The sequence below is a fragment of the Physcomitrium patens genome, chromosome 19 (assembly GCF_059467195.1).
Source record: "Physcomitrium patens ecotype Gransden chromosome 19, ASM5946719v1, whole genome shotgun sequence".
In the NCBI taxonomy this organism is placed as follows: Eukaryota; Viridiplantae; Streptophyta; class Bryopsida; order Funariales; family Funariaceae; genus Physcomitrium; species Physcomitrium patens.
This window is the reverse complement of record NC_143428.1, coordinates 13,231,049-13,242,358: the sequence shown is the minus strand read 5'-3', so window position 1 is coordinate 13,242,358 and position 11,310 is coordinate 13,231,049. Positions and strand designations below refer to the sequence as shown.

Here is an 11,310-nt window from a genome sequence, read left to right as displayed (position 1 = left end):
ATTTTTATTTTATTTATTATTTGATAAATTTATTCTTATTAATACACATATATATTTAAAGAAAAAAATTAAATATTTATATATATTATATTATTATAAAAAAATAAAAATAATACATAAAATATACTAGATATTATTTTTGAAATAATCTTTTATATTTATATAATTTAAAATGATTATAAAATAATTTTCAATCATTTAATAATAAAATAAAATAATATTTTTTATGTAAGTAAAAAATATTAACATAAATATTTATATATTTTTTTAAAAATGTGTAATTTTTAAATATATATAAATATTTATATTAATTTTTATTTAAAATTATATTTTATTAAAATCATTTATAAATTAAATTATTTGATAATCAATCTTGTATTAATACACATATCATTTGTAAGACCTCAATTAGAAGTGATTTTGCTAGAATACTAACCTTTTCCACAAGCTTCTATAAAGATATTCTACAAAAAAATTAAGGTATTTTATTGCAATGAAAAGTCAACAAATAAAAATACATATCAAAATAAATAAAAATAAAAAAGATAAAAACATAATTTAATCAATATTTTGTGTTAAGATAACATTCTTCTTGAAGAACTCATCATTTAATCTAATGCTTTGATAAAGTCCTTTGCATATAATATCTATTTGCTTACATATGCTATTATATTTTAAAACAATGTTTTTTGGTAAATAACACATATGTTATTAGCATCTTACTTACTAAAACCTAATTTTATCTATTTAAATTTTTTCAATATTCTAACAAGTATGCAATGTTTAAACTATTTCAATATATATATATATATATATATATATATATATATTACTTACATAAAAAATAGTAATGTATAGCCAAAGTTGGAATTTTTTTATTACTAATTACTTTATTTTTAGTATTTTTTTCACATGATCATAAATTCTGGTTTAAAATCTAATAACATAAAAAACACAAAATATTTTATTTTCATATATTAGTTTTTTTTTAAATCTCAAAATATTTTTTTCTACTATAAAAGATTTATTCCTATCTATCAATCTTGGCTATGTCATTATTTCTATCTAAGTTGTTATTTTTATGTGTTTTACATAAATATGCTATTTCTATTAATTATATTTTTTAAAAAACATGAAATATTTATCTTTGAACAATATAATGGTACTTATGTAGCCATAAAAAATTTTAAAAAAATCTAAAATTTTTATACAATTTTTTTTAGTATATATATATATATATATATATATATATAAAGCAAGAGTGAGAGAGAGAATTATTAGTGCTACATCTCCAATTGATATTGCTACACCCCAGGTGACCTCCACATGACTTAAATTGACTAAAAAGCACGCTTATATGCTTAGGATACATTTGACAGCCCAATATTTAACTTCAAGATTTATCCAAAAATAGATTTTATATATATATATATATAATGGCACTTTTTTTAATTAAAAAATGATTTTGAATTAAACATTTTTGAAGAAAATATTATAATTTTTTAAAAGAAAAACTTGTAATTTACTTTTTTCATAAAATATTCATTATCTCCCTCTTAACCACCATCTTTTCTTAAAGCAAAAATAATGAAGCATATTATTAGCTAGTTGTCTATAAGGAAGTCACATGAGATGTAACAATATCAATTGGAGATGTAACCTTTACAATTTTCTTATATATGTAAATATAATTTAAAAATCAACTATAAACTCATCTCCTAGCACAAATAGATCCATAACCCATGTCTATATGTCTCATCTTTGTTAGAAGACCTATCCACCCTGTAAATTTGACACTATAGCTTCAATATATATACTACCTTGCCTCCATATTCACACACAATCTCATATATTTCTACATTCTTCTACTCATATATACTTTGAAATATTAAAGCCATGTTTATAAAAAAAAACATTGTGTAACTTTTTAACACAAGTAAACATTTGAAATCTGAAAGTCCTCAATAAATGATTTTAGAACCACCAAATCACTTTTACAGGCACCTTTGATTTAGACTTATTGCAAAAAAGAACTAAGTTATGCAATTTAGTCAGATAGAAGTATTTGAAAAAAATCATCTAATTGAAGACTATGCCTCAGCATAAAATGGTGTAGAAGTGTTTGATTTTGTTAAATTTTATATTTATTATAATTCTTTTTATATCTTGCAAAATTATTGTAGCATATCAAACCACCCTGTCAAATTAAATGTATTTAAGTTCTTAATTTTTTTACGCATGGTAGATAATTAGAGGATTCTTTTAATTATTTTATATCTCCTTTTTATTTTTTCCCATATAAATTTTATGTTCTTTACTATATGATAGATACTAATGCTTTTTTTCAAGGAAATATTTACTTCCAAAAAGAAAGAACTAAAATCAAACTAGAAAAAACCCAAGAAAGAAATATCTATAATCTTACTACTTGTAACAGTTAACTCATAGTTATATATATACATATATATATATATATATATATATATATTCAACAAAAAAAAACATTTTTTCAACATCTTTTATCAAGTGAAATTGTTACTGTAACAAACATATTGGTTAGAAATCAGATGCAAATGAAGTTATTTTTACATTTTGGAATAAAATATTAAATTATGAAATATATTTGAATATATTTATGAATTTCACTCACATCCAATTAATGAGACCCTACCCATTTTTATTTTTATTTTTGGTGTAAGATTTAAATATGACAAAGAGACCCTTATGAGAGAACAATCATTTCATCATTCAAGTAAAATAATTTACATTGAACAAAGATATTTACATATAAAACACCATCACTATTTAAGATGAACTTCTCATTTATTTTGTGCTTCAGGTTTGTGTTATGCCTATTTGTTATTCAGTATAGCTTATCCATGGACCAATAAAATTTTGAAACTGAAAAGTTATATATATATATATATATTAAAAAATTTAGAAAATAGAGAACAGTAATTTAATTAGGATTTTTAAGCCGGTGAAAAGTGTAATCTAGGTCCTAATAAAATACAGCCATAATTTATAATGAATGAGTAATTCAAATGGACATTTAAAAATACATCTAATTAAATTATTTTTTAAATACAAATACAGCATTTGATTATATATTTCAAGATTCAAGCCACACAATTAAGCTTGGTGCATACAAATTAAATCCTATGTTTCTTGTAATACCTGTACCCCGAGATTCCAGCATGTTACTCAATTTTTTTTTGTTTACTTCTTTTTAAAATTTATAATGTGCAGATGAATAGATAGGTAGGTAGATAAATTCACGCAAATACACATATTTCATTCAAACACTCATACTATGCTATTGAGGAGATCAACCACTATTTTCTTACAGACCCAAGTTGGCTTACTTGGATGCCACCTTCCTTTGTTTTGTTTGACTCATTTAGTTGACGTCCACAAATACATCACACCCTGCTAAATATAAAGGAAGGAAGGGATATAATGACCTCGTCAATTCTGCACAGAATCGTCGGTGCTTGTGTGTTTCAAAACAAACTGTTTTGTTGCCATGTCCGTTCAGATCGTAATGAAAAGCTTCATGGCATGAGGAACTGCTAACTGGGTTACATGCAGAGATCGAGAGAGAGCGTGCGAGAGTGAGAGCGCATCAGTAATGACGGAGCAGAGCCGCTGTGCAGCAGGGACAGTGGAGACCAAGGGATTGCATGCCGCCACAGCAGCCAACATGGGCACTGCACATCGTGTACGTTCTGAGGTGGGGAGACGGGGAGTTGGGCGAGGGACCAGCGTTTGCCGCGTCTCACGCGAAGCTGACTAGTGCGTCTTCTCGGGAACGCCGAAGTTGTTGGAAGTTTTTGTTGCGCAAGTCACGCGGGGAGACAGCGAAGCGACGTTGGGATGATGCTAATTTAGCGTTTATGACGCGTGACTGATACTCGTGGTTGGTAGTTGGTTACCCCTTTGCTGAGCCCGGATTACACTTCCGCCGGTTATTCCATATCCCTTCTGCAGAAAGTTGGCATGGCCACAGAGAGAAGTGTGGGTTTAGCAACTAGGGCGGGTAAATTCGTAAACGCAACCCAATGGTTTTATGGTTGTAAACCTCGCGGAAACAGGCGCGTGTTTGCAAATCGGTAGTACGCATGCACGGGGCTTCTCACCTACCATGCCATATCGAGGTAACGCTTTCTCTCAAACTCTGGTTTCACGAAGTGCTTGTTTAATTTAGTCGGCAAGAATCGGTGTTTGTCGCACCAGGCTTTGTGAATCTGACCGTGGCTTGTGTAATTACGAAAATGTCTGCACCGTCTTGGCATCCGAGTCGTAGAAGATGCCTTGAAACCAATAGGGAAGGCGGGCCGGTTTATTATCCAAGTGGATTAGCGCCATGCTTGTTCCATTGTCGGATGATTCATTACAAGCACTTTCCGTTACTTACGGCTACCCAGTTCACAGCTCCGGTGGAAAGTTGGTGCGGCGGAATCTGCGGATAAATAACAATTTTCTTATTTTTATAAATTAATTTTTGATGTGCGATAGACATGAACAGACACGTTTGATCGTTACCCTGGCTGTGGACTTTTAGACACGATTCCTCCCTCCTCCTTGCCCAAAATAGGCACGTCTCCACAACAGCTTTTATCAAGCTGTACATCCCCACACTTTACCCAAATTCTTGCTCTGCCGTGCACTCCGTGAGGTCCTTCTCTGACTACGTTCAGTCTGCATGCAATCTGGTTTAGATGGCGTCCACCTTCTCTAGGCTTCGGAACTTGTATCTAGAAGTTTTCGGTCATTGTGATAGTCTGCTTTACCTCCACTAACAGCTCTTAGATGAATTCTGCACCCTCTATTACTCTTTCAATACTCTTGCATTCCCCTTTCCTACCGACAGAGAGGAAAATGAGGTTTTACACTCTTCCACATTCTACTCTGCGTTGGGTTGTGTTTCTTAAGTGTTAGTTTACGAGGCTATCATCTGTGATTCTTCTCTGGGGAGTGATTTCTGATGTTCCAAGTTTCAGCGGTGGTTGACATGGAGCAAAAATCGCCGGTTATTAGACCTTTTTCATCCGTTTGTTGTTTGGGTAGTTTCTGACGGGATTTGGAAGAGGCAGTAGGCAGTTCATGGATGCATTTGCCGTGGATATGCACTGGTGCTTAGTTTGAGTTGGAGCAGGCAAGCCGACTGGGTGGTCAAAACCTCCAGCAGAGTAGTCGGTAGGCGGTTTTACGAGATTCCGGAGCGCTTTCTCAAGTGTTGGAGGTTTCGCTCCAGCGACGCATCTTCTGGTGGGTGCCTTGCTCTTGCTCTTCAGGGTCTATTCTCTTCATGAATTTCGCAATCGCAGTGAAGAATGGTTAACGTCAGTCGTGACCTCAACATGAAATTTTCAGTTAGCGCTTTGTTCTGGGAATCTTTCTGAGCCAGCTCTGTGAGAGCTGACTGGTCGTTTATGCTTCATTTCTAATCTTGAACTAGGACCTCTTTACCGGGTGATCAGTAATTTCAAAGATCATCGAATCAGAATCAACATGTATAGCTTTATGAAATATAAATTTTAGTAGTCGTTGGATGTTAGACCATGATTAGGTTTTTGCACTGCAATCCACAGTACAATTTTTCGTTTTGATTGAATCTTCTACTATTTTTCATTCTTACCAATTCTATGGTGGATTGTTTATTATATCAACTTCAATTCTTCAGAGAAAACCATGACTCAATCAGATCAAAACCACATAACTTACCAAATAATAAGAAGTTAAATTTTTAACATGTTCTCGAAAGTAGGTGGCCATGCTTTAATGTAGCATATTGTCGTCAAATATCAAGAGAAACTAATCGAAATTTTGCTCTGTAGCAAAAGATTTTTAGTTGAAAGGTGATGATCGGCGAAATTGCTTGAAAGGCAGGAATAAGTACAATCAAATGGCTTTCAAGCTCAAAAACTTGTTCGGAAGCGGAGGAAGCGGAAATTCAACGCTTCGGGATGAAGCTGAGCAGCAACGGTATCTAGAACTGGAGAGATTGCACGCCTCCACCAGGGCGGCAAAACACTTTCAGAGGGACGTTGTCAAAGCAGTCGAAGGAATCATTAGCACAGGAGCGAAGCAACTCGAGGTTACTACCAAGCTTGCCGAGGATTGTCGAAAGTATGGGTCCGAAGCTCCGAGCGGAATTACCGAGGCTCTCTCCCGAGCGACGTTACAATACAGTTCGGCAAGGAATAGGATGGACACTGAGCGCGACAACATGCACCGAGCTCTGGCTGCTCAAGTGTCGGAGCCCCTGAAGACGATGGTTGCAGGCTCGCCTTTGGTTGATGCTCGGCATCTGAAGCAAAAGTACGACCGTTTGCACGAATCCGCAGATGCTCAAGCTGCGGAAGTCAACAGGAGGAGATCGAAAGAGGGTGGGGGCAATTCAGACAATGCTGCCAAGCTGCAATCAGCTGAACAGAAGCTGGACCAAATCACCGCAGCGATGAACACAATGGGCACTAGCGCCATATTCGCTATGAACAAAGTCGAATCGCAACAGCAAACCGTCACACTTCACAGGATGCTCGCCATGGTTGAAGCTGAGAGAGCTTATTTTCAGACAGTCTGCAGTGTTCTGGACCAGCTTCACGCCGACATTCAGTCCGAGGTAAGCATGGCCCCGGCGGAATCGAGCAGCGTGGCGACTGCCCCACCGACTCCTCCGCGTTCTTCCTCCGGCAACGGGAGGAGAGAGCCATACGAAGAGGATCCTCCAGAGATTTTCCAACGCACAAAAAATGTGGCCGATGACGATAAAGCCCCTGTAACCCCTGAATTCCAGAGTTACAAAGCGATTGTGACGATGGATCACGATGGAGTTGACGAAGGGGAGTTGACAATATCGGTTGGCGACGAAGTCCTGGTGCGGCACGAGGACCCATCTGGCTGGTCGGAGGGAGTCTGCAATGGCAACGAGGGATGGTTTCCTTCCTCCTACGTCGAGAGAAGGAATCCTGAGAGGCGACGCCGGCGCCGACAAGCCTCGGGGAGCAGCAATGGCTCTAGATAACAGGAAAACACCGCATCTGCTCATCTCCACCGATACCATCCTCACGTGTCGGTAAACCTCGCCTTGCTTATGCACAATCTCCACCGGCACCCTGCCAATGTGTCGGTAGGTTTCCCGCACTTGTGCACATCTCCACCGACACATTGCTCATGTGTCGGTGGTTTTTTCCATGTGCTTCGCTACATCAGTCCTCTATTCTACAGAGGGCATTTTCATGTGAGGTTAAGAGAAGTATCTAGCGCTTCAGTCCATACGTAAACATATACATACACACACACTCATTTCACGAAGGAAGAAAGTGGCGTTTTATACTGTAATATGTGAATTCAATGAACTGAGTTCTGTGATGAGTTTTAAAAACATGGAGAGACTTCTGAAACATTGAGGGTAATAGAAATGAGGCTCTTCCTTGTGTACCGACAAGAGAGATTATGCCATCTAACTCAAATTTTATTCATGTGGTTGGAATCTAATGTGAGTGTATCGGATTATTTGTTCTCAGTTTTGAAAAATATCTCGAACGAGCGCTGGAAAGTTTTGTGGTTGTGCATTAGAGTGATACTTATTTTTAAGTAAGAATTTTGAACAGTTTGACGTGTATGAGAATTGAAAAACAGGTGAAGTAATCAATTTTTTTCCAACATTGATAAGTGTATTCATTATTATATTTTGAATATAAAAAATGTTTGTGGGCTAGATTTGTTTGATTAGTCTTGACTTTTTTTTGTAAGTATTGGGCAAATTTATATCATTCCTTTATTATATAATATTTTGAAAAAAGTAGTAGATTGTATCATAATATAAAAAAAAATTCAATATATTTTAGTATATTTTTTAAATATACTTTTCAATTCATTGTCCTTTGAAATATATGAAGTTACATTATTTAATTCAAGCATTCTTCATGGTAGAAACTATGTCAAAGAATATCAAATTTATCATTTTTAAAAATAATAAAATTTTATTTTGAAAATAATTAGTGTTGTTGTTATGTTATAATACAATTATATGGTGAAAGATAAAAATATGGGTTCTATTATAGAAACACCTAGTTGAAAGATATAGCAATAAAACATAAATAAAAGATAGATAGGTAGTAAAAACTTTAAGTGTTAATGTTGTCTTTTTGTAAGAAATACTTCTAGTTACTTCATACAACCATAAATAAGATAAAACAAAATTAATTCAAAAAATAAATAATATAGGTATCTTTAGAAATGAGTTAAGAATAGTTTTTAGAAAAAATTACCTTAAAAAAAAAAGAATTGATATTAAGAGAGGATTAGTTTCAAACTAAGGATAAAATCAAACTCCAAGATTCAAAACTATGCACCTTATTGAAGAACAAGGACTATGAAGTCACAACACTTAGCATCAGTAAGGTTGCACACAAAGAGAGTATGGAGTAAGATATCTCTTACTTCCAACACTCAATACTTATAGGTGATGGTTGTTGCTTTAGAAGTCAACTTCCACTCTTTGACTTTTATACAAGTGGTCTTAGGATCCTTTGGTATCTAACTTCTCTTCAGAGTATCTTATGGTCCCAGGATCCTTTGGCATCTAACTTCCTTTGAGAGTATCCTATGGTCCTAGTATCCTTTGGCATCTTAATAACTACAAGGATATTCTATGCCAATATCTAATTACTCTTACTTAGTCTTTGGATATTCTCTAGTTTATATTTTATTCTCTTGACTTTGACTTTTGGTCCTTGACCTTATGTTATATCCACAAGATGTTCCTTTTAACTACCAAAAGTCAATCCTTTGACCATTAGTAACTTATCTAATGTAATATCTTTTACAAGGTAACTTATTCTACTTTTATTTTTACTTACTTACTTTAACACTTTTACTTTGCTATTGATCAAATGCTTTTAATCCTAATGCCTTTCTCAACAAATTAGCAAGCATGTCTTTTGTTGCACAATACTTCATATCAATTACTTCCATTTCAATCTTCTCTCTTATGAAGGATGTTAAATATTAATATGCTTTGTTCTTGAATGATGCTTTGGATTTTTTGCAAATGCAAGACATCCTTGATTGTCACACTCTATTGGCATTGCTTTTATTTGCAATATTCCAATGTCATTCAAAAGTTGTCTTAGTCATATTGCCTCTATTATATCATGGCTTGCTGCCATACACTCCGCCTTTATTATTCACCTTATAATTATTGGTTGTCTCTTGCAATTCCACAAAATAGCTTCTATTCCAACAAAGAATACATATCTCATTGTTAATCTTCTATTATTTATATCTCCAACCTAATTTGCATTACAATAATCATGCAAATTAATGTTATTACCTCCAAGGTATACTTTGAAATACAAAGTACTTTTTAAATACCTCATGATCCTTTTGATGGTTGCCCAATGGATTGATTTAGCCTTTGACATGTCTTGGCTCACAATACTCACCACATATGTAAGATCCACTTGTGTGCCAACCATTGTATACATAAATGAAGTTACTATTTCCTTGTATGAAATACCTTGTATTTCACCTTCAACTTCAGCAAATTCTTCATTAGTGAGCTTCATCAACTTCAAATTGGCCTCCAAAGGTATTCCAATAGGCTAACACTTTTTCATGTTTTCATGCTTGAGTCTATATAAGGCTTTTTTCAACTTACAAATAAGATGTTTGCCTTCTTCTACAAATCCTTAACATTGTTCCATATAAATGTCTTTTTTTAGATTTCCATTCAAGAAAATTGTCTTCACATCCATTTCATGTATTTCCAAGTTTATTGCTGCTCCAATTGAAATAATAGTTCTAATGGTAGTGAATTTGGCTATGAAAGCAAATATCTCATTGAAATCAATACCAGTAATCTATAAGTAGCATTTGGCAACCAATCTAAACTTGTATCTCATAACATTGTCCATTGCATCCTTTTTGGTTCTAAATACTGACTTACAACCAATTGAAGATTGATTTGATAGAAGTTGAATCAATTCCCATGTATCATTACCTATGAGTGATTTATACTCTTCTTCTATGATATTTTTCTACTTTATAGCATCCATGGATTTCATTGCATCACACAAACTCAATGAATTAATAAGAACTACAACATTTGTATGTTCTTCACTTACTTAAGGAAAGATGTAATTCTTCCACTATGCATCAAGTTATTTTCTATCTGTCAAAGGATATCTCTTTTCACTTGATGAAGCTTCACCTTCTTTCATTCTAATATTTTTTATAAGCTTTTTCTCTCTTAAAACTTGCTTCTTTATATTCAAAATTTGATACTCTTCATCATCATCATCATCTTCAACATCCTCATTATCTTCATTGCTAGTTCAAGCAATAGAAGACATACTATGGCCTACCTTCTTTGACTCTTTATCTTGATTTGAATTTCTACCATCATCAATATCATCTTCTTCTTCTTCTTTTTTTACTAAAATTAAAGATGTGTTGTCAAGGACAAGAATACGATAAAGACAAATAAACGAGTGAGACTTCTCTCAAAAAAAGATGAAAAAATAGAAATAAATAGATATATATATTAAGAAAGAAACTGGAATGGCTATTGCCAAAAAGCCAAGAAAAATAGAGATCCTTAAAAATAGACTAGAAGCAAGAAAGAAGTTGACAAGAGTAAAGAAGGCTTTACTCTTGTCTCTATATATACTATCTAACTAGGACTATGTGGCGATGTTCTATAGGACCTCCAATATATGTTGACTTTGTAGGACACATGCCTTGACTTATAAGGTAAGTTTTTCTATGTGTGGGCCACATAGTTAGCTTGGTCTTCAAGCTAACAACATGTGTGGTACATGGCCAACTTATTGACCATGTTTCTAATCCAAAAATTTAATTAAAGACACCTATAAAGTCAAAGCAGTATCTACAAAGCTTCTAGAAAGCTTTTATAGTAGATACTATAGAATTAACTTACTTTTACCTACTTTTATTTACTTCTACCTATTTATACATGTAATTATTGGCTTACATGTGTATGTTCATGACATTACCCCCCTTTCTAGGAACGAGTTCCATGAGGAGTGGTAATCATATGTTGAAAAAATCCATGATGCAACGAATTATATTCACCACATACTCTAATCTTTGTTCTCTTTGAAGATGATTGATAGGGCCTCTCAACTATCGGTAGTGTTTCATACAAGGGCGGGAAGACCACCGAGTTATTTGATCATTGTTGAGGCCTTTATAACTTTCTTTAAATAAAATATTTGGAACACCATCAGGAGTTGTTCCTACCTCTAGCAAAATCACCAAACATTGGGAGTCTCTTTC

General features: G+C 33.8%; 1 protein-coding gene across 4 annotated transcripts; it reads left to right on the top strand.

The window, feature by feature from the left end:
- The first annotated feature begins 3,597 nt into the window (after positions 1-3,597).
- LOC112272643 (SH3 domain-containing protein 2) lies at positions 3,598-7,498 on the top strand. 4 transcript variants are annotated; one of them, XM_024500607.3, is made up of 2 exons: positions 3,598-5,271; positions 5,841-7,498. In XM_024500607.3, the coding sequence occupies exon 2, from the start codon at positions 5,909-5,911 to the stop codon at positions 7,028-7,030; it is 1,122 nt and encodes a 373-aa protein (XP_024356375.1). In that variant the 5' UTR covers positions 3,598-5,271; positions 5,841-5,908; the 3' UTR covers positions 7,031-7,498. The 4 variants fall into 4 exon arrangements, with proteins under 4 accessions (XP_024356375.1, XP_024356377.1, XP_024356378.1 ...); XM_024500609.3 differs by having other exon boundaries at positions 3,683-5,271; positions 5,893-7,498; XM_024500610.3 differs by having other exon boundaries at positions 3,683-5,271; positions 5,889-7,498.
- Positions 7,499-11,310: the final 3,812 nt, after the last annotated feature.